This window comes from Xenopus laevis, chromosome 1S (assembly GCF_017654675.1).
Source record: "Xenopus laevis strain J_2021 chromosome 1S, Xenopus_laevis_v10.1, whole genome shotgun sequence".
In the NCBI taxonomy this organism is placed as follows: Eukaryota; Metazoa; Chordata; class Amphibia; order Anura; family Pipidae; genus Xenopus; species Xenopus laevis.
This window is the reverse complement of record NC_054372.1, coordinates 28,121,484-28,145,327: the sequence shown is the minus strand read 5'-3', so window position 1 is coordinate 28,145,327 and position 23,844 is coordinate 28,121,484. Positions and strand designations below refer to the sequence as shown.

The window sequence follows — 23,844 nt, the reverse complement described above, 5'->3', positions numbered from 1 at the left end:
ACGGAACTTGTCTAGATGGTCCGTCAGTTTACTGGTTCCCTCTGCAACAGCCTCTGCGGGGAAAGAGTTCCGGATCAATTCTGCCTCAGTCTCCACCGCACGTTCCATCTCAGGTAATTCTTTCTGTATCTGCTCCATAGTGGCAAGTATTAGATCATTAGAGCATTTATTTACAATCGCCTCCCATTTTTGACAAAATTCTTTGTCTTGTGCAAACAGGGTGGGATATAAACGAACCCTCAATCCCCGTGGGATACGCTGCATTTTTATATACTCAGCAAGGGTTCTCAAATGTAAATCATATGACACAGTCTTACGTTTCAGGCGTTCAAGCTCTCTGAACTGTTGTTTGCAGTCCTTAGTGTTGAGGAAATCACTTTGTCCACTTACGGCATCAGTGATACGTATTCTGTCTGTCTCAGTATAAGCAAAAGACATCTCAAATCCCACTGGTGCCCGACTCACGTGGAAAACTTGTGCAGGATAGCAGAAGTCAGCACTCAGTAATGGAAACTTTTGCAGTTGGGGTGCACGTCTCAGGTAGCCACTTCCACCTCAATATACAGTATTCCCAGATAGACAGCACCACACATCCAGTCAAATTCCTTAAAAAGCCTTTATTGAAGAATTGGCTTTAGCAAGACAGAAATACAGCGACGTTTCAGGCCGACATCAGCCTTTCCTCAAGCTACAAAATGCATGAAGTGAACACATTTATATACCATCTCAATACAGTGCCCTCTACTGGCTACTTAATTGTTACACCAACAGCTGAACTTCCTCACGCTAATGAGCACACACAATGTTGCAAACAAATCATCAGGGTTAAAATGCTTCTTGAGCAGATCTTCCTGCTCCATCCGTGCAAATATTGAAAATTTCGCAGTGTTCTCCATGACACCACCCTGCAAAAGTAAAACCAATAAAAAACAATTTGCTATAAAACCTTATTGAAAAATATTTTGCAGTTCATACTCCCTATTCAATCCCCCAGGTGCAAGGGTGCCCAATAAGCGAATCCACATTGCCTCTTTTTTAAGAAGTAATTTCAGTCTATCCCCCCGGCGATGTAATTTGGGGACCCCGTCTACTACTTGGTATTTTAGTTGGTATTTTAGTTGGGCCACATGAGACCCTTGTTGAATTTTATGGCGAGATCAATTGGGCATCACCCCATATTAAATTCACCATGAATGCTAGCTCAGAGTGCATTCCTTTTCTAGACACTATGATACATCTAAGGGAGGGGACATTATGGTCAGATCTTTACGTGAAACCCACGGACAAAAACACTTTACTGCATTATGGATCTTTTCATCCACCACATGTGAAGCGATCTTTACCTAAATCTCAATATACCCGTGTTAAACGTATCGTTTCTGACCAAGATGCCCTGCAAGGAAGAATGGAGGAAATGACTACTAAATTCAAGGATAGAGGGTATCCCCTGACACTATTGAGGGAACAACGTTCCCTAGTTGAGAGGCACGATAGTGAACCTACTCAGGTAGCAGAGCGGTCTAGAGAGGGGGGGCGGTTAACATTTGTCTCCCAATACAATCCCTTAAGCACGCATATAACAAAAATCATTCGTAAACATTGGGGGCTGCTGAGAGATGGCATACCTACTATACGAGAATTTCAGTCCGTACCCATGATGGCCTATAAAAAAACAAAAACTGTTGGATCCACCTTAGTGAGATCTGACATAGGGACCTCTAAAGGAACACAACAATTGCTTCGACCAGTGAGAAATGGGACTTACCCATGTCTGTCATGCAATTGTTGTTCGAACTGCCAGAAAGGGGAATTTATTTACCATACCCATAAAGGCTCCAAAATTAAGATTAAAGGTTTTTTCACATGTTCTTCTTCATTTGTAATATATGTGATAAAGTGTCCATGTGGACTACAGTATGTAGGGCAGACTACTCGCATGGTCAAAGAACGCATATGTGAGCACAAATCTGCGATTAGAACGAAAAAAATGGAACAAGCAGTTGCTTGTCATTTTATAGGGGAGGGGCATGGTGTTCACCAACTAAAATACCAAGTAGTAGACGGGGTCCCCAAATTACATCGCCGGGGGGATAGACTGAAATTACTTCTTAAAAAAGAGGCAATGTGGATTCGCTTATTGGGCACCCTTGCACCTGGGGGATTGAATAGGGAGTATGAACTGCAAAATATTTTTCAATAAGGTTTTATAGCAAATTGTTTTTTATTGGTTTTACTTTTGCAGGGTGGTGTCATGGAGAACACTGCGAAATTTTCAATATTTGCACGGATGGAGCAGGAAGATCTGCTCAAGAAGCATTTTAACCCTGATGATTTGTTTGCAACATTGTGTGTGCTCATTAGCGTGAGGAAGTTCAGCTGTTGGTGTAACAATTAAGTAGCCAGTAGAGGGCACTGTATTGAGATGGTATATAAATGTGTTCACTTCATGCATTTTGTAGCTTGAGGAAAGGCTGATGTCGGCCTGAAACGTCGCTGTATTTCTGTCTTGCTAAAGCCAATTCTTCAATAAAGGCTTTTTAAGGAATTTGACTGGATGTGTGGTGCTGTCTATCTGGGAATACTGTATATTGAGGTGGAAGTGGCTACCTGAGACGTGCACCCCAACTGCAAAAGTTTCCATTACTGAGTGCTGACTTCTGCTATCCTGCTCTTTTGAAAAATGAATTTCAGTGCAGAAGTCTGCTGGAGTAGCACTATTAACTGGTGTGTTTTGAAAAAAAACATGTTTTCTGATGACAGGATCCCTTTAAGTTGCTTTAACAAAGTGCTTCTTGAGCCCAACACTGTGAACTTTTACATCTTTCTTAGTAATGTTACAGATAATAATCTTAAAAAAAAGCTCAGAGGGCTAAATAGTGTAAAATACATCTTTGCAAACAACGTGTATTAATGCCATCATATATAATCAATACTAATCTACTAATTATGTTTGTTGCATTTTTTGTATTAAAGATATAGAAGTAACTTTGTTATACAAATACGGAAAAGGTATTAAAGGGTGGTTCACGTTTAAGTTAACTTTTATTGTGTTGTAGAATGGCCAGTTCTAAGCAACTTCTCAATTGGTCCTCATTATTAATTTTTTTATTTATATTTGTTTAATTACTTGCCTTCTTCTTTTGACTCTTTACATCTTTCAAATGGGGGCCAATGACCCCAGCAGCCAACAACACTATTGCTCCACGAGGCTCAATTTTATTGCTATTTTTATTACTTTTTTCTCAGTTTAGGTCCTCTCCTATTCATATACCAGTCTCTGACACAAACCACTCCATGGTTGCTAATGCAATTCGGCCCCTAGCCATCAGATAATTGCTGAAAGTACAAACTGGAGATTTGCTGAACAAAAACTGGAATCATTAAAAACACACCAATAATAAAATATGAAGACTAATTGCAAATTGTATTAATCATCATACTAAAAATTAACTATATATTAACTATATGTTAAAAATATATAGAGGCATAGCCTATTTAAGCACCTGGCATGCACTGCTCCCCTATATATGCCAATGAACTCCATGATGGCTTACATAATTCTTTATAGGATACATGATGTTATGGACCTATAATTACATTTATAATTGCATAGTTTATGAATAGAAGCTTCATTTGTTCTATCTATGTTCATTCATTCATTTATTTATAATAAAATAGTTTTCTTCTGTATAACATACAGATCAGGAATAAGCATTTGGCAACCCCCCCCCTGGTCTGGTTGTTGCATTGCTACAGTTCCAAGAATACCAACAAAGTGTGTGTTGGGAGTTATAATTCAACATTTTAGTGCATTTCCCTTGATGTCAAAGTTTCTCAGAAATCACATATATATTCAAAAAGGGAAAGTATATCCTTTCACAGAACTCTTTTCCCTAATGTAAAATTCTCCCTCCCTACAGTCATTACCCCAGGACTATGCAGGGACTGGCCACTGAGTAATCCATTCATTATAGCCCACTCACACAGCAAAGCTTTTATTTTTGTTTTTAACATGCTATTTGTTTTGTGCTTTTTTTTTTCCACCTAACCTGCATGTTCCTTCCATTCTCATGTTTGTTATGTTTTGCTGTCTCACATTACTTTGTTTAGATGCCATCTAACAACAGTATCAGAAAGCAAATAGAAACCCTCCAGGTGAGTTCCTGTGTTACACTAGAGAAGAAAAGGTAAAGACTTGCCTATTGGGCTTGTCACCTTCAATCTCCATGGAGATGCACATAACGCACTTGCATTATAAGACAGACACTCCGACACAAGCACATTTTAGAAATCTCATATTTTGCTTTATTCCTTGTTTTTAAATGTTTTTAGATTTGAGGTGGTGGGGTGCAGAAAATAGCACTCCCCTTGAGGATTAAGCAAGCCCAATATGGGGCAATACACATTTTGTAACACATAAACCACTGCTTTTCAGAATTTTACAGCACACCCCTTCCCCCCCTTAAGGGACTCAGTTGGTCAGACACCCCTGATAAAGTGAAAATGATTTGGCCACAGCTTTCCATAATTCTAACGTTAGCTGGTTTCCAGGAGTATCTAGAACAGATACAGTTTCTTAATAATCTGTACACTCAATTATTATTATGTTCATAGTTATACCGTGTGGTTTGCACATACCTTAAAGATTGCTCTATTTTTACAAGTCACTCTTTTTAAAAGGATTTAAAGAAAAGTCAACTTGCTCGAATTAGTCTCTGTTTAGTGCCAAATTACAATAGTTATTCCAGTGATATATCATGGACCTCAATTGATTTTACGCCCGAATTTTTTGATATTGTAAATTAGGTTCCTCTGTCCAAATACATATATTTATGTTTTGAAACTCATGTGTATGTCCCTTTAAACAAATAACACACACAGCACATTCAGGAGTTTTGTCTGTGTGGCTTTGGCCTGGGTAAAAAAAACAAATTGTCTCAGAGGAAGGTGTCTGAGGATCATCATGGTTATGGCACATTTTTGCACTTGCAACTCAAAAACAAGGACGTTCATGAATTAAAGTAATAATTGCCATTGTGTTTCATAGTCAAGGTATCGGAATTTCCAATTTCTTTGTGCCAGATATTATGTGTGCTATCTCTAATTAACATCACTGAGCTACTAATTACTACTATAACATTTTGTGTTGCCTTTACGTTTCCTGGGGATCTTCGCACGTTCTGATTCAGATCTAAGGAAGAGGTTGACATGGAGCATGGTAGCAGGATTAGATGTGATTAGACGATTGTGAATGTTTTGCTCCAACACAATACATGGGCAACAAAGAACATTGCCAGTCGAATATTGTCTGGAACCAGCCACTGCTGTGTTTTGAAGCAATAATCGATTGCCTTATGTTTTCAAAGGCAAGGTTCAGGTGATTACCATAATTCTGCAGAGCAAATGGTTTGCCACATGCCGAGCTGGAAACCAGTTGAAAAACACTTTCGGATGTTACAAATTTAAATCCGGTGCCATATATTATTTATCATTGTGATTATATTTTTTAAAATGTTTATGTCAAGTTAAGGGATACTAAGCAACATTAGGTGACTTCCTAGTAGTGCATAAACTTTTCACTCGGCATTGTTTTGACTAATGACCTATGGGCCCCAGAGCAATGATTGGAAGTGGGCTTCTCTGGTACGGTACATAGCCCCCTGGTGGTCCTGACCTGTGAAGTCCTGTGTTTCTGAAGATGACCCCAGTAGCCTACTGGGGAACATAACCCCCCCCAGTGGCCCTGATATGAACATTTGTGTTTCTGAAGATGACCCCAGTAGCTCCCCATCTTCTTTTATTCTGATTCACTGTACATGCTCTGTGCTGCTGTCACTTACTGAGCTTAGGGACAGACTCAAGTATGCTGTGTATATAGAATATAAATGTTTTGATAGAAGACTGCTTAAGTAATTAATTCCGATTATCATTACTTGGCAGCACTATAAGCATCAGAATTTAATAATAAGCCATTAAGCACTAGGTTCTGTGACATGCAAACCTTTTTTTTTCTGTTCAAAATTTGTAGGGATGCACCGAATCCACTATTTTGTATTCTGCCAAACCCCCAAATCCGTCGTGAAAGATTAGGGCGAATACCGAACCAAATCCTAATATGCATATGCAAATTAGGGGTGCGAAGGGAAAATATTTTTACTTCCTTGTTTTGTGAAAAAAAGTCAAGATTTTCTTTCCCCAGCCCTAATTTGCATATGCAAATTAGGGTTCGGCCGGGCAGAAGGATTCGGCCGAATCAGAATCCTGCTGAAAAAGGCCGAATCCTGGATTTGGAGCATCCCTAATTATTTGTGAGGACCCTAAGCCCAGAGCACACTGAGCATGTGCAGTGCCACTTTCACTCCTAACAAAATCCAAGATTTGAAGACCTGTAGTGGGGTCCCCAATCATCCCTGGGGCTGGCTGAGAATGCAGGAAGGGGCTTCACAGCTTCAACAATTTTAGTCATTGTTACTCGACGGAGTTAAAAGACTTCCCAATAGGCCTGTAAAATACTTATACCGAGTCATTTGGCAAATTGAATTTCTTAATAAATAAGATTAATCAAATATGTTCATAAAGAAGGTTTAAGCACGTTGGACTGATTATCTCAGTATGAATGGAATGATAATTAAAATATTGGCTGAACTCAGAGTTCATCTTATCATTATTTTTCTTTCTTTCAGAATAAAGATCCTAAAATGTCTCGAGTTGCACTGGAATCTCTGTATAGATTATTGTGGGTTTATGTTATTAGGATAAAATGTGAAAGCAACACTGTAACACAAAGGTAAGTCTCATGGCATTAGATACCCCCAAGTATAGTTGTCTGTGCCAGAATTTATATTAGTTTTGCACTAGCTGCCTCCCACTCTCCAGATGTTCTAGAACTGCAACTACCAGCAGCCCATCAATAGCCCATGGCTGGGAGATACAGACAACACCACTGGAGGGTGGTGGTGGCTCTTCATTGGTTTATTTATACAATAAGAACACTCTTCCTCCATTTAGATTAGCTTGTTCCATCCTGAATATTACTGGATGTATAATACCAGGAACCTATGAATATGTCTACAAGTTTAATTGCTAGGCAACTAGCAGTGCCTTAAAGGATAAGTGAACCTTTAAAATAAATGAATGTAAAATTGATGAGGGGGTCTATTCTAAGCCCTTTTGCAATTTACATTCATTATGGGTTTTTTTTTTTTAATTCCAAGATATTACATGTACTGTTAATATGAATGAATTTTTTTCACAAGAGTGTCACCTGCTGGCCATTTCCAAATCATTCTGACCACCAAGTAGTCAAGGAAGTTGTCAGGAGAAAGAAAGAGGCTGTTCTGATGTTTTTCTGCTTAAGATTTGAGAAAGGTTTCGAATTTTTTTCCTAAGCAGAAGAACATCAGAGCAGCCTCTTTCTTTCTCCTGACAACTTCTTCCTTGACTACTGAATGGTCAGAAAATAACCAGCAGGTGGCGCTGTTGTAACAAAATCCATTCACATTAACAGTACATGTATCCTTTAATATCTTGGAATTAAAAAATAAATAAATAATAAATGTACAATGCAAAAGTGCTTAGAATAGCCCCCTCGTCAATTTTAAATTCTTTTATTTTAAAGGTTTACTTATCCTTTAAGAATAATAAACAAGTCATGTACTAATTGTTTCAATCATGGTATGTTTGGGGGGTGGGGGGTGAAGGGAAACAATGTCAGGAGATGAGTGCTAGAAATTCTCAGCATTTTGTTTGGTGGGAAAGATCAATAATGTGATTCTTTAGGTTAAGAATAAGAGGAAGTTAAATGACAAATATTAAACGATAGCCCCTTCTTTTAGTTTCATACTAACTCATTAACGAAAACTACATACTTGTCAGAAATTATGTTTTACTTTTTGAATGATCACTAAAACACAGTTTTGTGACTACTATAAAAATTTTAGGATGTATTTGTTCTAAATTGCTCATTTGCTTTGCAACGCCATGTCAAATCTTTAATGTCGATGATTGTTTCCAAAGGGAAGATTTATAGTAGAGCAAGTTCCATAAATTGCCTTGTAGCCTAATGCTAAAACGGGTTTGTTTATTTAGAACAGGTTGTACCCAGAGAAAAGCAAAATAATGCAGAATGTCCATTCAGCAATATAATCTATAAGAGGACATTTTTTTTAATGTGACATGCTAAGAATAGGTGACAGGTTATGTAATGCTGTCAAAATCTAACTGTCAAGGGAAAGTGTCACCGGAAATGTTTTAATCTGAGACAGAAGGTAACGGCAGTAGGAGCTACTGCTCTCAGGGGGTCTGTACCTCATATGGTTTCCCAGTACTTTTTTCAGACCTGATCAGTCACAGGTATCATGTATTTGCTATTATGCCACCATCATACAATGATCAGGCTTTATTACTGGTTTACTGCCAAGCCTCCCTAAATCTTCAATATTTGACAATGAGAGAATCTTAGTGTGTCTTGCTTGTTTTAATTAACGCTCTGAACTTTCCTTCCTTTCAGCCGCCTTATGAGCATTGTATCTGCACTTTTCCCCAAAGGCTCCCGTAGCGTAGTGCCCCGTGATACCCCTCTTAATATATTCGTTAAGATCATCCAATTCATTGCTCAGGTATGTTTTTTTTTTATTCCCTTTATTTCATTCTGTGCAGAACCTGACACTGGCACAGAGGTTTTAGTAACTGCATCTGCCTTGTACACTCATTTATCCCCCTAAAGTGAATGCTCCAAATTATGGAAAGGCCATCTTTAATCAAATATTTTAAATGACTTTCTTTTTCCTCATAAAAGAAATCCTTATTGGTGGTTAATGTTTAAATGATTTGTAGTAGACTTAGGGGCCCATTTACTTGGCTCGAGTGAAGGAATAGAGGAAAAATAGTTCAAATTTCGAATGTTTTTTTTGGCTACTTCAACCATCGAATGGGCTACTTCGACCTTCGACTACGACATTCGACTTCAATCGAACGATTCGAACTAAAAATCGTTTGACTATTCGATAGTAGAAGTACTGTCTCTTTAATATATTCTTCGACCCCCTAGTTCGCCTAAAACCTACCGAGGCCAATGTTAGCCTATGGGGAATGTCCCTATAGGCTTCCTAACAATTTTCTGATCGAAGGAATACCCTTCGATCGATGGATTAAAATCCTTCGAATCGTTCGATTCAAAGGATTTAATCGTTCAATGGAACAATTATTCCTTCGATTGGTCAATCGCAGGAATATCGGTAAATCCTTCGACTTCGATATTCGAAGTCGAAGGATTTTACTTCGACGGTCGAATATCGAGGGTTAATTAACCCTCGATATTCGACCCCAGGTAAATGTGCCCCTTAATCTATGCAGATCCATATTATGGAAAGACCGTTTATTTGGAAAACCCTATGTCGCCAGCTTTCTGCATGACAGGTCTCAAAGCTGGACTTGTACACTATGTTACAGTTATCGTATATACTGAGGGTTTTTTCTAAGTTTTGACGTGTGTTATTTAACTGTAAATCAAGCACCAAAAGGCAAACCCTATTGTTGATCTTTGTGCACAGAGCCAGATTAATTGGGTGGGTTTCTCATTAGAGGATTGCTTGATATTTTACTAGTGCTGGATTTGCAGAAACATTTTATTGATCAATAATGCTCTGAGAACCCAGATGTAGCTGAGCTAAAACTCCCAAAATGCATAAGCCATTAATAATATGTTAAGTTATGGTGGCATTTGTAATATGGCAACAAATGAGTAAAGTGTGGCTGAGCAAGTGGGCAGTATACCCCGATTATTCACATGAGTTCAATGAATAGGCTTGTGCTACATATATTGTTTGATTCTAGTTAAAACGGTAATTCGCTAAAGATAGCTACTTATAGAAAAACTGATTGACTTGACTAGGCAAGAGATCTTGGTATCATCTTCCACTAACACTTTTGTATTTTCCATCCTTTTCAAAAGGAACGTTTAGATTTTGCAATGAAAGAAATAATATTTGATCTACTCAGCGTTGGAAAGTCATCTAAAACCTTTACCATCAACCCAGAGGTAACTCAATACGTTGGTTTTTCAGATTTTTTTCTTTTATAATGAGAATGTTCAATCTTCTACCGATGTATGCAGTTTCCAGCATCACAGAAACCTTATACCTGTTAACTTAGATCCCTCTTTAAAGTCTTTCCACTTTCAAGTGTTGAACATGGCACATTCTGTGCATTGAGTGACACACTGCTCATCTACTCATTCTCTGAAAAATTAGAAGAAAAGGCTTGCAAAGAACGACCCAGAATGTTTACAAGGGAGGTATATGAACTAAAATAATGTTGTCCACATCAAGTGACTAAGGATCCCTGCGTCCTTATACTCCTTTGTCAGATTCCAAAACCCCCACTGACATTTGGTTTTCATTATATGGAGCCGTTCCTCTCAGTCATTCGTACAGTGTTACATGCAACCATGTTGGCTTGCCTGTTCTGTGTGCTTGATTGCTTTCCTTATTTTATGTTCCTTGCAGAGGATGAACATAGGTCTGCGAGTCTTCCTTGTTATAGCCGACAGCTTACAGCAAAAGGACGGGGAGCCGCCCATGCCAACAACTGGAGTGATCCTTCCCTCAGGAAACACTTTGCGTGTAAAGAAAATCTTTCTTAACAAAACCCTGACTGATGAGGAGGCAAAAGTAATAGGTCTGTCATCAGTTCCATCTCCTGTTATCTAATTTCCCAAGCATGGCCGATTTGAAACTCTGCCCTTTCTCAGCATGGAAGCAGAGGCAAAGGGGGAACTAAAGCTCAACAAAAAAGTTGGCTAAATGTGTTATAGCTTATGTTTTTGGGCTTCTGTACCAGGCCTCCACCACCTCATCCCTTTTGCATTGTAGCCTCTGAAGATGCCCTTCGTAGCTTTGCATCTTCCTTTCTGCTGGTTCACAGAAACCAACTCATAATATACTATGTGTGTTCATATATATGAACTATGTAAAATACATAAATAGATTCCAACTTTCCAACTTGATCCACAACTCGTTATAAAAGTTTTTATTTGGCTCTTAATTGATGGAGTAGCCACCTCCAAATCTTTAGCATATGTAGCAAAAAACAACTGGAGATCCTTTTCAAAGTCTTGGTGTAGATTTATTAAAGCACTACATGTTTTGGAGCACACAGGTATATAAATATAAATACCAGTCTGTACTCTGCATTCCCTTTGTATAAGCTAATTGCCTGAGTGCCAGAATAGAAAAAAAACCATATAACATAAAACTGCACTCATAGGTCTTGCAACGTAAAAAACAACTGGTAATTTATTGAACTGACTTCTGTCTCAGCAGAGACCTTTCTTAAGTACATTGAGAAAGGTCTCTGCTGAGTCCAGACAAATAATTCTTCATACATAACCTTGGAGCCTCTGTGTGCAGTTCATACTGATCGCAGTTACCGATGATGTATTTTAGGGATGTCCGTTTATTATCCGCAAGTGCGCAAAGCGTTGGATAGCATTCTCAGGCATCTTGACAAGGAAGTTGGTCGGCCCATGTGCATGACAAGCGTGCAAATGTGTAATAAGGAGCCCGAAGACATGATCACGTATGTAACACAACATGAATCTGTTTTATTATTGTTGTTGATAGATGTTAATGTGTTTGGTTTGCTTACAGCGACAGATCAATACTAAGACTTGCATTAAGTTGAGGATGAATTCCTCTTATCACATTGTGCTGTTCATTAGACTAAGCCTGAGCACTGAAAGTACAGTCTAAATGTTTTTTTTGCTGGTGTGGACAGTCTGTGCCCGTAATTAGTGTTATTTTTAGAGATGGGTAGGTGCTTTCTTTTTTGCAGGATTATCAATGGTACTGCCCATTGATTGGGTGTGAGCTAACAAGATGTTGCTGTTTGTGTGGTACTGATATTGTCCCCTCCCTTCCAGCACAAAAAGATGTTCTAGATAGATTAGTGGCTGTGTTAGGGAGAGCAAAATGGGACCCATTAGAAATAAACATCTGGTATGGTCGCATGAAAACACAAATTCTAAGCCCAATGCTAGAAACAAAAAAAAATCATATATTTAAAACCCTCTTTAAGATAAAATATTATAGGATGTGATTACTTCATGGGGTATTTTATTTTATTCAAAATCCTTGTGAGCATCAAAGAGCACTGGTACTTTGCCTGAAACTCTTTGTTTGCAGGGTTTACCACCAATATATGTACTACATGCACCACTGTTACATGACTGCATATAATCATGCAGCCATGGTTAAGGCATTTAATAACACTGCTCCTTGACTTCAACTATGATATGCCAATGTTATCTAAGCCTTTGCAAAAGATTAGTATTGCTTGTTTGTGGACTTGTTTTATGTCTCTGTTGGTAGCACCTTTAAATCTTTTCCTTCATTTAACAGAGGAGAGAGGAAGCCTAAGATTGACCTGTTTCGAACATGCATTGCTGCTATCCCAAGGCTAATTCCTGATGGTATGAGCAGAGCAGACCTCATCGAACTGTTAGCAAGGTAAGTACATCTCCAAGTCATGTCCTGCTGTATGTTTCCATCCTCTCACCATCCTGGAGACATTTAGACATCCATCATGACATGCAAGCTTTTCTGCTCAAAAGATGTGCTGTAAATTGGTCATCTTTCACTCAACCCAAGGATTAGCTGTACTTGTCCCTTGTGAGTTTCCTTAACTAGACATAAGTCTATGAATCCAAGTAATGCAGAGAAGGCAGTATATAGTGGATAATGTACCCCCTACTGTAATTTATAAAGATATTATGTCACCGAGGAGTTATGTGACCATATAAAAGCACGAGGCTGAAGGCCGAGTGCTTTTATACAGGTCACATAACTCCAAGGTGACTTTTAATAACTTTTAATAACTTTTAATAACTTTTCAGTAGGGGGTACATTATGCATTATAATCTACATTTTGTTTGAAATGTTGGGAGGGGGGTCGGCGTCCAATTCTGGTCGCTGGTGTCCAAATGGGGTGCGCCGGCGTCCAATTCGGGCTCGTCGGCTTTCAATTTGAACGTGGTGGTGGCGTCAAATCCGGACACACTAAGTCAAATTCATCGCCCAGGGACCCCTGTTATAAATGGCGCGTTCTGACATCAGAACGCGCCGTTTATAAGGATATAATTTACAGTCTGGTCCCATAGGGAAATGACCAGACTGTAGATTATATATTAATAATGTAGAGGAGAGCAATGACATGGCAGGCTGAACTCATACAATATTTCTCCACATCTTCCTGGAAGAGTAACAAAAACTTGGATAATTTTTCTCGTGGGACACAACATGTTCTTCTGCGTGCAGAACAGAGTTCTAATCTATTGATCATTATGAGCAAACTGTTCTCCCCAGAAGTACTGCTGTGTTCATTTAAGCGTGTTAGCCTTTTTTATGATGAATAGATAATCACAATGCTGCATTCATTAATCATAACTTGACCAGTCACTTCTTCATGCAACCTTCTTGCACTGACAGTGTGGACAATTATTTTTGGTGTCTTGGTAAAAGTCGGTGAAAAATGCACATTAGGCATTGGTCAGGGCTGATCTTTTATAGCTTAAAGATTTTCCTGGAGTACCATCCAGAGAGCAGGCCCTCTTATCCAAGGGATGTCCTTTATAGAACTACAGATAGAGTAATTTTATATAATACTTGTTAGTATACTTGTTACTTTTATGTAAGAGTGCCGTATTAAAACACAGCACCCTGCAATGCCTGATGGCCTACTGCAGACCTTCTCTACTACTGCAATTGTAAGGAGTGTCTCATTTGGGGCATTAATGTGCACAGTCACCTGTGGCTTTATAAACAGATGTTCATAATCATCAATTTGCCGTTGAATTGATAGTTTTGGAGCCTTGCATTACTCAAGTTCTCCTCAAAGGATATATAGGTACTTGGGGGCAAATTCACTAACCTCCTAAAATTCGCCAGCGACAGCTTCACTCACAGAGCAACACTTCGCCAGGACAACGCTAATTCACTAAAACGCTGGCGAAGTTGTTCTAGCGTTACTGCGCCAAGCGAAGCGAAGTTGCTCTAGAGTTGGCTAATTTGCATACGGAGGGAAGCTAAAGTTCAATGAACATATATGTCGCAGCAAATACATTACACTACACAAGCCCGGGAAACCTTAATAAAATAAAGTTGTTATATTGCCCTACACATGAGCCCTGTGTATAGTTTATGTGCCATATGTTGGGAAATGTAGGGGGAAGCCGGTTACCCCAAAAAAAATGTACGCTCTTTTTCAGCCTATCACCCTGAAAAAGGAAAAGACGCTAGCGTTTTTTTTTGAGAAACTCCTATCTACTCTATTGCACTTCGTCTGGTCTGAGGTGGCGACGGCAAGTCTGGCGCAAGAGGTTAACGTTCAGTTAAATCTGCATCTTAGTGCATAGTCACGTCCATTTGCCAGAGCGCAAATTCTCCAGGCGTTAGGGATCGATGTACCGCTAGAATCAGTCTCCTTCGCTAGCGAAGTTACACCAGCGACCGTTAGTAAATCGGCGAAGAAACGGAATGACGTCATGCTGTCGAATTTTCGCCCGCGTGAATTTGCCCTATGCATGATCAACATGCATGTACTATAACTATAAACTTGACTAGCCCCACTGCATATTCTGTTCACTTTCTTGTCTCTGAACGTCTTCCTTTAACTATACAGATTCTCTGCGAGGCAGGGAATCCTCTCCTAATTTGATTTTATCTGTCTTGTCCTTCCTACTTACTTCTGCAAGGCTGTATCCCATGAATAAACATATACATGTCTCTGATGTATGTCCATGCTAGGCTTACAATTCATATGGATGAGGAGCTCCGTGCACTGGCCTTCAATACTCTGCAGGCATTAATGCAGGATTTCCCTGACTGGCGGGAGGACGTTCTCTCAGGATTCGTTTACTTTATTGTGCGTGAAGTGACTGATATTCATCCGACCCTTCTAGACAATGCAATGAAGATGCTGGTGCAGCTTATAAATCAGTGGAAGCTAGCGGCTCAGACGCATATTAAAAACACAGATGTGCAGGTATTGCTGTCCCACCACTTTATTGTTTTATACAATGAGTCAGTCACTACTTGCTTTATAGTTCTGCTTTACAGGCCTAGAGCATTTCAGGAAGTGTAGAGAATGATATAAGTCATGGCTATATGCTATCTAAAGCCTCAAGAATTCAGTGAATGTATGTTTTTTTTTAGTTACAGCTGCTACATAAGTCCCCTCAGTGATTTAATATGCTTTCTATGGCTATACCTTTTCTTTATATTACCCTGGCATATTTTATTCTGCAGAATATCAGCTGTGTATGTGTTGGTTTTAGTATTCCATATGTGCTTAGTCAAAGGCCTAATGCTTTGACCATTTGCTCAGTGAAATATAGTGTGTGAAATAATGTTTTACTTCACTTTTTAATTTTAACATTTGCTATATTGTCAGCAATTCCGATGAATGGATAGAGCAGGGAAAACTTAACGGGAAAAAAAATCACCCTTAAAGGGGCTGTTCGCTTTCAAACACTTTTTCAAGTTCAGTTGGTTTCAAATTGTTCACCAGAAATAAAGACTTTTTACAATTATTTTCATTGTGACTTTTAATATTGAAGTGTAACGTTTAATTTTTCACCTTCTAAAGCAGTTCTGGAAAGGGAGGTAGGGTCGCCGACTCTTTAACTGTTTTAAATTGATACATTTAGTTGATACATTTCCTATCTTTAGCCCTGCTGAGCAGAATCCCTGAGTTTCATTAAAGGCAGCTGTTAGAATTGATACAATAGTTGCTAATATTCCACAGATACTGCTGAGAAATGTATTAACTAAATGCAGAAAATTGTATCAGTGCAGATGTTCCTGCTAGAGATGTGCGGGCCGACCCGAGGCCCGTGGGTCGGGCGGGTTTGGGCCGACCCTTGACAAAATGCGAGGGTACTGCCGGCTAATTTATAGAATTCCGCCTGCGGGTCAGGTCTATAAATAAAAGGGAGCAGCGGGCCCGGGTCGGATGTGGGTAGGGAGTGGGCGGGTTAGGGTAGGGTGCGGGTCGAGAAATTCTCGACCCGCACATCACTAGTTCCTGGATCACTGAGCTGCCAGACTGAAACAGTAGAGACAGGAACTTAAAACTTAAATTTTGGGAAAAACTGTAAAAAGCAAAAGGAATTGGAATGCAATTGAAAAAAGTCATTGTTTATGGTCTGAAAAAAACATCTTGAGTGTTTGAAAGGTGAACAACCGCTTTAATAATAGCGTAGTTGCCAACAGAATGACCAATGTACAGTACTTGAATATTTATACAGAAAATATTTATTGCAATGAAAATATTTATTCTTGTTGCCTTCTTACAGCGGGGAGTACCTAATGGTGCAGCACATACTCTGCCTCTTGAAAGGACTCTATATTCCAGCGTATTTCACGTGGTAGAAGGCTTTGCGCTGGTTATTCTATGTAACAGCCGGCCTGCCACAAGAAGATTGGCAGTCAACGTCCTGCGGGAAATACGGGCCTTGTACACTGTTCTGGAGGTTTCCAAGGTCTCTTTTTATTTCTCCATATTACGGATTCTTTTTCAAACAGAATGTCCGAGGGGTTTTGAGCAACTGGGGTATTATAGGAAGAAGGGGCACATACTTTTTAAAATTATTATATATAATTTACAGCCTGAAAATAGATCCTGATGCCTTTTCATACAGCATAACACTTTCTTAAACCTGTCACTTTTCTATTTTTTATTAAAGTGTTCATAACTGTTTTAAGCTCATCTAAAAATCTCAGCTGTCCTATTGTTTGCCCCTCCTCTATGCCTTGAGCATAGAGGCGGGCAGACAATTACTTTCACTTTCCATTCAGCACTTCCTAGATGTCACTGCTCTCCCCACATTCCCCCAGTTCTCTTAACCATTTAATTGTGTAACCAGTACATGGGGATGGACATCAGGTCCCCCATTCTGGTGCACAAACAAGATTCTGAGATGATACAAGGCTTGTCTTAATAACAGTGTCCACAAAATGGCTCCTCCCTGCTTGTTATAATTATGAATTTCCAGACTGATGGAAACAAGATTCAAATAATTTATATAGTGTAATTAAGGTCCATTTTGCTTGACTAATGTGATAAAATAGGATTTTGAATAATTTTTTTGGGTGACGGGTCCCCTTCAAATGCTGAAAATGTGATACCTGTCATTCAATGTGTTTACTATAGGGGGATGAAGAGTTGGCTATAGATGTAATGGACAGACTGAGCCCATATATCCTTGAAAGCTTTATACACCTCACCGGGGCCGATCAGGTAAACCTACTGCACAGCATTCACTTGTCATATTTCTATGTTTAGAGTTATATAATGGATACCCATTCCTGAATCACTTGGATATTGGGAATGATGCAGCCTATTGTAAACACAGTAACAGTAACTCTGGAAAGTAAAAGTGCTTTAAATAAATGTGGGGCGGGGGACAGCAAATGAATCTGGGAAAAAGAAGGAGAAAAGGCACAGGATATATAATCGATTGCAGAAACGTTCTTATTGTATACTGTTCTTATTGTATATTGTTATCTGCTATGTAAACTGTACCCTTTCTCCCTTTTTAGCCTTAAATGGCGCTGCCCCCATGGCATCACATCAGCCTGTTTACATAACCTATAGTAAAAACTTTTTTTCAGTTGAGTTGTTATCAGATTATTCAACATAAACAGAGTTTTGTTTTTTTTTTAATTTTTTCCAACATTGAAGTTTAAAGTTTAGTGTTCGTGTCTCTGGTTTTTCAGTCTGGCAGCTCAGTGATTCAGGAGCATCTGATCTGTTACAATTTACTACATTAAGGGGCAGATTTACTTAGCTCGAGTGAAGGAATTTTTTTTGGCTACTTCGACCATCGAATTGGCTACTTCGACCATCAAATTGGCTACTTCGACCTTCGACTACGACTTTGAATTGAAGATTCGAACTAAAAATCGTTCGACTATTCGACCATTCGATATTCAAAGTACTGTCTCTTTAAAAAAAAATTCGACCCCCAACTTCGCCAACTAAAACCTACCGTGGTACAATGTTAGCCTATGGGGAAGGTCCCCATAGGCTTTCTAGCAATTTTCTGATCGAAGGAATTTCGTTCGATCGATGGATTAAAATCCTTCGAATCGCTCGATTCGAAGGATTTAATCATTCGATCGAACGATTATTCCTTCGATCGAACGAATAGCGCTAAATCCTTCGACTTCGATATTCGAAGTCGAAGGATTTAACTTCGACAGTCGAATATCGAGGGTTAATTAACCCTCGATATTTGACCCTAAGTAAATGTGCCCCCTAGTTGATACAATTAGTTGATACATTTCTCAGCAGCATCTGTGGAATATTAGCAACTATTGTATCAATTCTAATAGCTGCCTCTAATGAAACCCAGAGATTCTGCTCAGCAGGGATAAAGATAAAAATATATATCAACTATAGGTATCAGAAGTAGGCGACTCCCCCCTCCCAGAGCTGCTTTAGAAGTTCTCCAGCTCCAACCATGCATTGGTCTTATGAGTATGACGTCTCAGACAAGACATCATATTTTATATGTAATTAATTTGCTATCCTGAGAATCAAGTAAACTGTTAATCATCCAGGTTGTTGTTTCTATTGCTTGCATAGTCCTGTATGAGCAGCTTAAAACCTAGTTTCTGGGGAAAGCAATTTAGGGCAATGTCAGATGGGGCATTTTGTTCACTACCCCAGGAGATTACCACTCAAAAAATAATCCAGAAAAATGGAGACCTCCACAAGTAAAGTGTTTTACAAATGTCCTGTCTGACATTGCCCATGAGCTGTAATGTGTTTATTTATCTTCTGTCCTCCGCTGTTTATTTATACAGACGACCTTGCTGTATTGTCCAAACTCGATAGACCTACAAACTCTAGCGGAATGGAGCTCCTCGCCAATAAGCCACCAGTTCGATGTGGTCAGTCCATCACACATTTGGATTTTTGCTCATGTGACACAAGCCCAGGACCCATGGATCATAAGCTTGTCCAGCTTCTTGAAACAAGAAAACCTGCCCAAGCACTGCCCGACTGCTGTGAGCTATGCCTGGATGTTTGCTTATACCCGTCTGCAGCTTTTGTCTCCACAAGTTGACATAAAGTAAGGCTTTAGCTAGGCAAAGAGTATTGCCCTTAAATTCTAGGGCTGTTGAAAATGATTTCTATGTTATTTGTCAGTATTGGCCCTTGTCCTGTATTCTTCTTCGATTCATTTAGTGGATTAAGCATTGCATGTTTTTCCTGGTCAAGAACACAGTCATACGGTATAATATTTTTAGTGTGATTTTTTTGGAAAAACTCAACAGTTTTCTAAATGATATTTATTTGGATTCCTTTGCAGCAGTCCCATTAATGCTAAGAAAGTTACTGCAGTAACAGGCAGCGACTCCTACATAGGCCTGTGGAGAAACTACTTAATCCTGTGCTGCAGTGCAGCCACCTCCTCCTCCTCATCCGCATCTACTGGTTCTGTGCGCTGTTCCCCTCCTGAGACGCTGGCGTCTACTCCAGACAGTGGATATAGTATAGATTCAAAGGTGGGTGATACCTGGAGGATATTGATTGCATGATCTGAGAACCCAATTCCCTTTCCATATATTGACTCATGTCTGCATCCTGCTCTTCTCCCAGTATGCACCACTTAGTGCAACTCTTTACCACATTGGTAATGTCATTGGACCTATATAACTAGTGGTTTTTATGCTAGTTTGTTGCGAGGCCTTGTGTTGGGCTTAAACATTTATAAATCCATCATATAGCATCAGATAAACCCTACCATTCCTCAGAATAATGCTACAGATCAAAACATAACTGTGACACTATGTAGGATATTCAGGCCCATGACATACACATCCAACTTAGTGCATGGTGTGGTAGTGCATTTTAAAAAAACATCTTAAATGAAAACAGATAATACATGATATATATCTTTTTACTACGCTGTATGTGTATGTGATGCTAATAGGATCTTTCAGTACAGAGCAATGTAAGTCTTCCTTTTGATCTGTTAACTTCGCCTCCTTTAAATCAATAATGTGCTTTTCTTATTATTGGAATTTTAATCATCTATATGAGTTTTATTGAAAGTATTAATAGGCTATGAATAAGGTGCTAATATAAATGCTTGTTTCCTTTTCAGATTATTGGAAATCCGTCCCCTTCATCCTTGTTTAAGCACATAGTACCAATGATGCGCTCTGAGAGTATGGAAATCACAGAATCTCTTGTTCTGGGACTTGGCAGGACCAACCCTGGAGCGTTTAGGTACCACATGCTTAATGTGTGGAGTCCTTTTTTTAAGTGATCAAAATTCACAATGATAAAATGAAGGTTTTTGCAAACGTTTTTATTTATTTAATATACTTGCAAGAAATGCCATCCAGTGTGACATTTTGAGCGGCAAGTAATTTAGCCCCGAGCAGTGGGATTTTGCCCCTGATACTGCTGAACTTAACTGGAATCCATCTGTATTTTAATGATTTAGCAGAAATTCTGCTGTATGAGGCTGTGGTATCTGACCTACTTGATGTTTGACTTCTGTTTTCTGCTTTTTTATAACCTTCACTTCCCTTCTGTGTAGGGATGCACCCAATCCACTATTTAGAATTCGTCCGAACCCCCGAATACTTCATGAAAGATTCGGCCGAATACCAAATCCTAATTTGCATATGCAATTTAGATGTGGGAAGGGGAAAACATTTTTTACTTCCTTGTTTTGTGACAAAAAGTCATGCGATTTCCCTCCCCGCCCCTAATTTGCATATGCAAATTAGGATTTGGTTCGGCCAGGCAGAAGGATTCGGCCGAATCCGAATTCTGCTGAAAAAGGCCAAATCCTGGATTCGGTACATCCCTACTTCTGTGGATAGAGGGCCTCCCAGTTCTTTTTGAGTAGATCAGGAAGCATTTGGGTTATGGCAGCAAACTGTTTATTTGGGACATGTTTTTTATACTGCTGTAATACATAGCAACCTATCAGAACTTTGATTTAATTGTCTTAAATGCACAAAACTTTTAAAGCTAATAGCTGCCTGGTTGTTGTTGCTTATGGCCAAAATCAGCTCCTACAGTATGTTCGTATCCATGGGAGAAGAGGTTGCCATGGACCTGGCTGAATCTGTTGCTTCACATACACTAAAAAAAACCCTGTTGAAAATTATACTAGGCTTTAAGATAAGTTATTTATGTCACATGGGAGGATTTTTATCTACCCTGTTTCCACTGCTGTTATGCAAAATATATTGTGTTACAAAAATACAATTTTAACCTTGGTTCAGAATTGCAGTTGGGTAATGCCAACATGTTCTGTTAATTACATTATCTAATGAGTGATACTGCAGCTTGTAAAGATTGTGTAAACACTTGCAATGTAGCTCTAACCAAAGGTGTTTAATTCTCTCCCTATTTGCATACAGGGAATTAATAGAAGAGTTGCACCCCATAATTAAGGAAGCACTTGATAGAAGGCCAGAGGTAAATATAAAATTTCTTTATATTCAATGGCAGTCCTATTTTTCCTGGAGAAAACCGTTAGTAGATGTGTAGCTCTTAGGGCAAAAATGATGAAAATAAAATGTGCTGTGTACACGGGACATAATTGTCTTTTCGAAGAAGAGAAACTAAAGATCAGATGTTTTTATCTCATTTCACTTTTTTAGGGTAAAGACGCACAGAGCTACTAGTAGCAGCTACTTTTCACGACTACAAAATACACAATAGTTATAATTGACTTTGCTAAGACGCTGCGTGTGTTTAAGCAGAGGCAATTCTCAGTATTGTCTATGGAAGGGTATTTAATTTGTAACCACAATAAGTAGCTGGTACTAGTAACTCTGTGTGTCCTCACCCTTCATAGCTGCAACAAAACAACTGGGATTCTATTTATACCAGTTGCAAGAAGGTCTCACAATTGCAACATTATCTGTCCATGAATAAATGACTATGAACATTTAAAAAGGGTACATTTGTAGGTAATAGTAGCCTCGTTGTTGGCAAAGTGCAGGATTAACGAGGCTTGTAAAACTTGTGATTACCTTGTGTCCAGCTCAACACTCGGGTACTATTTTTTTCCTACAGAATATGAAGCGACGCAGGCGTCGAGATATTTTACGAGTCCAACTCGTCCGTATATTTGAACTGCTGGCAGATGCTGGTGTCATTAGTCACAGGTAAGGATTCACCTGTTAAAAACACAGCTCTCTTACAATGTATTGAATACTTAAAGTATTGGATCCTTTACCCAAAGACCATCTCACAAAGACAGAACCTTATACTTAAATAGAATTAATCAATCCTAAAACAATCCTATTGGGTTTAATTAATGTTTGAAAGACTTTTTAGGTATGGAGATACAATTTATGGAAAGACCCCTTACCTGGAAAACCCCAGATCCTAAGCATTTTAGATAACAGATCCCATACCTGTAGTATATGCAGTCAGCTAGGATGGCCTTCCTAGAGATTTTTATGCTGGCCCCCCCACAATTATTATGTTCTCCATTGTAAGACCTCATTGTTTTGTTGGAATCCCTCCCCAGACATATAAAGTAGCACCTTCAATATGGAAGATCTTGCTCAGCTCAGTCCTATAATATTTTATGAATGCATCCTTCAGCATTTTGCTTAAATAACATCTCCATCAACGTTGTCGGTCAAGGCCAACCAAGGTCAATTGGACCTTTGGAGAGGTTTAGCAGCTTATCTGCCTGTGTATGGGACCAGAAATTGATCCGTCAGGTTTGATTTTCTCTTTGGATCGAGGACCACATCTGCTGACACAGTGACAATTATGATTCAGTAGAAGCTGGATAACCTTGGCCATGTTTTAGTGCTTTATATTGGTCCAAGCCGGCAGAATCTTTTGGTCAGTCTTGGGGTGATTTGAACGTTGCTAGTTTACTGCTATTAGGGTTAATTATATCATTATTGCTGTTTATTATGAGCTTATTGATTCATTGGATATCTCACCATTGCCTGCCATGTGCTCCTTTTTTCCAAGTGCAAGCGGTGGCCTTGATAATGAAACACATTCCCTGAACAATACTCTGTTGGAGTATGTGGATTTAACCAGGCAGTTGCTGGAAGCAGAAAACGAGAAGGACTCTGATACTCTGAAGGATATCCGATGCCATTTTAGTGCCTTAGTGGCGAATATCATTCAGAATGTTCCAGGTAATTGCATTAAAAAAATCTTTGTACCGTATTTGTAAGTACCTTTCTCCATAGAAAGTGCAGGCAATATAAAATATCCATCTCAGGAGGGGCCTGCCAATGAAGTTTGTATCAGAAGCAGCTCTTCAATTCAGTTTCCTTATCTGGTGCTCTGGAAATGTATGCCGATATTGATGCTTTTAAACGAATGGCAGCAAGCAAGGGCAAACTTAGTGGTCTGAAGCTCTGTTCTCTGTATTGACCTTCGGGTTTTCATGTGGGATTTGGTTTTTTGCTTACTTTGTTAGCAGGTAGTGCTCATCTCTTCTACAGCTATTGCTGTGTTTATACAGATATTTCTTCTGTCTATCACAGAATAGTCTTGTCCTCAGGCATTGTAAAAGAGCAAGTGCCACCTCTCAAACAGCCTGATACCCTGGAGAACACAGTGAAAAGAGAGCTGCAATGTGTCAGCTAAAATGCATGGTTCTTACTGTACAAACTGAGAATAATTTGATACTGGTAAACATTTAACTGTGTAATCAGCTTATTGTATTGCGCAGTGCATTTTTACATAGAGATACCAATATTAGTGAGTACGACTATCTATTAGTGACGAATACTACTACCACGGTTGTAAACAGAAAATGCCTGAGCAAAG

General features: G+C 39.1%; 1 protein-coding gene across 11 annotated transcripts in view; it reads left to right on the top strand.

The window, feature by feature from the left end:
* Positions 1 to 23,844, top strand: part of fryl.S (FRY like transcription coactivator S homeolog) — a 221,815-nt gene that overhangs the window by 145,265 nt on the left and 52,706 nt on the right. For 7 of the 11 annotated variants that reach the window (XM_041579467.1, XM_041579464.1, XM_041579462.1 and 4 more), the window contains 16 exons: positions 4,111 to 4,155; positions 6,684 to 6,787; positions 8,510 to 8,618; positions 9,953 to 10,039; positions 10,506 to 10,677; positions 11,445 to 11,577; positions 12,399 to 12,506; positions 14,802 to 15,039; positions 16,352 to 16,537; positions 17,209 to 17,295; positions 18,867 to 19,135; positions 19,376 to 19,571; positions 20,174 to 20,298; positions 21,450 to 21,507; positions 22,111 to 22,202; positions 23,032 to 23,204. In XM_041579467.1, coding sequence (XP_041435401.1) covers positions 4,111 to 4,155; positions 6,684 to 6,787; positions 8,510 to 8,618; positions 9,953 to 10,039; positions 10,506 to 10,677; positions 11,445 to 11,577; positions 12,399 to 12,506; positions 14,802 to 15,039; positions 16,352 to 16,537; positions 17,209 to 17,295; positions 18,867 to 19,135; positions 19,376 to 19,571; positions 20,174 to 20,298; positions 21,450 to 21,507; positions 22,111 to 22,202; positions 23,032 to 23,204 — 2,182 coding nt within the window. The remainder of the gene's footprint in view (positions 1 to 4,110; positions 4,156 to 6,683; positions 6,788 to 8,509; positions 8,619 to 9,952; positions 10,040 to 10,505; positions 10,678 to 11,444; positions 11,578 to 12,398; positions 12,507 to 14,801; positions 15,040 to 16,351; positions 16,538 to 17,208; positions 17,296 to 18,866; positions 19,136 to 19,375; positions 19,572 to 20,173; positions 20,299 to 21,449; positions 21,508 to 22,110; positions 22,203 to 23,031; positions 23,205 to 23,844) is intronic. The other 4 variants (XM_041579463.1, XM_041579468.1, XM_041579469.1 and 1 more) reach the window with 1 other exon arrangement.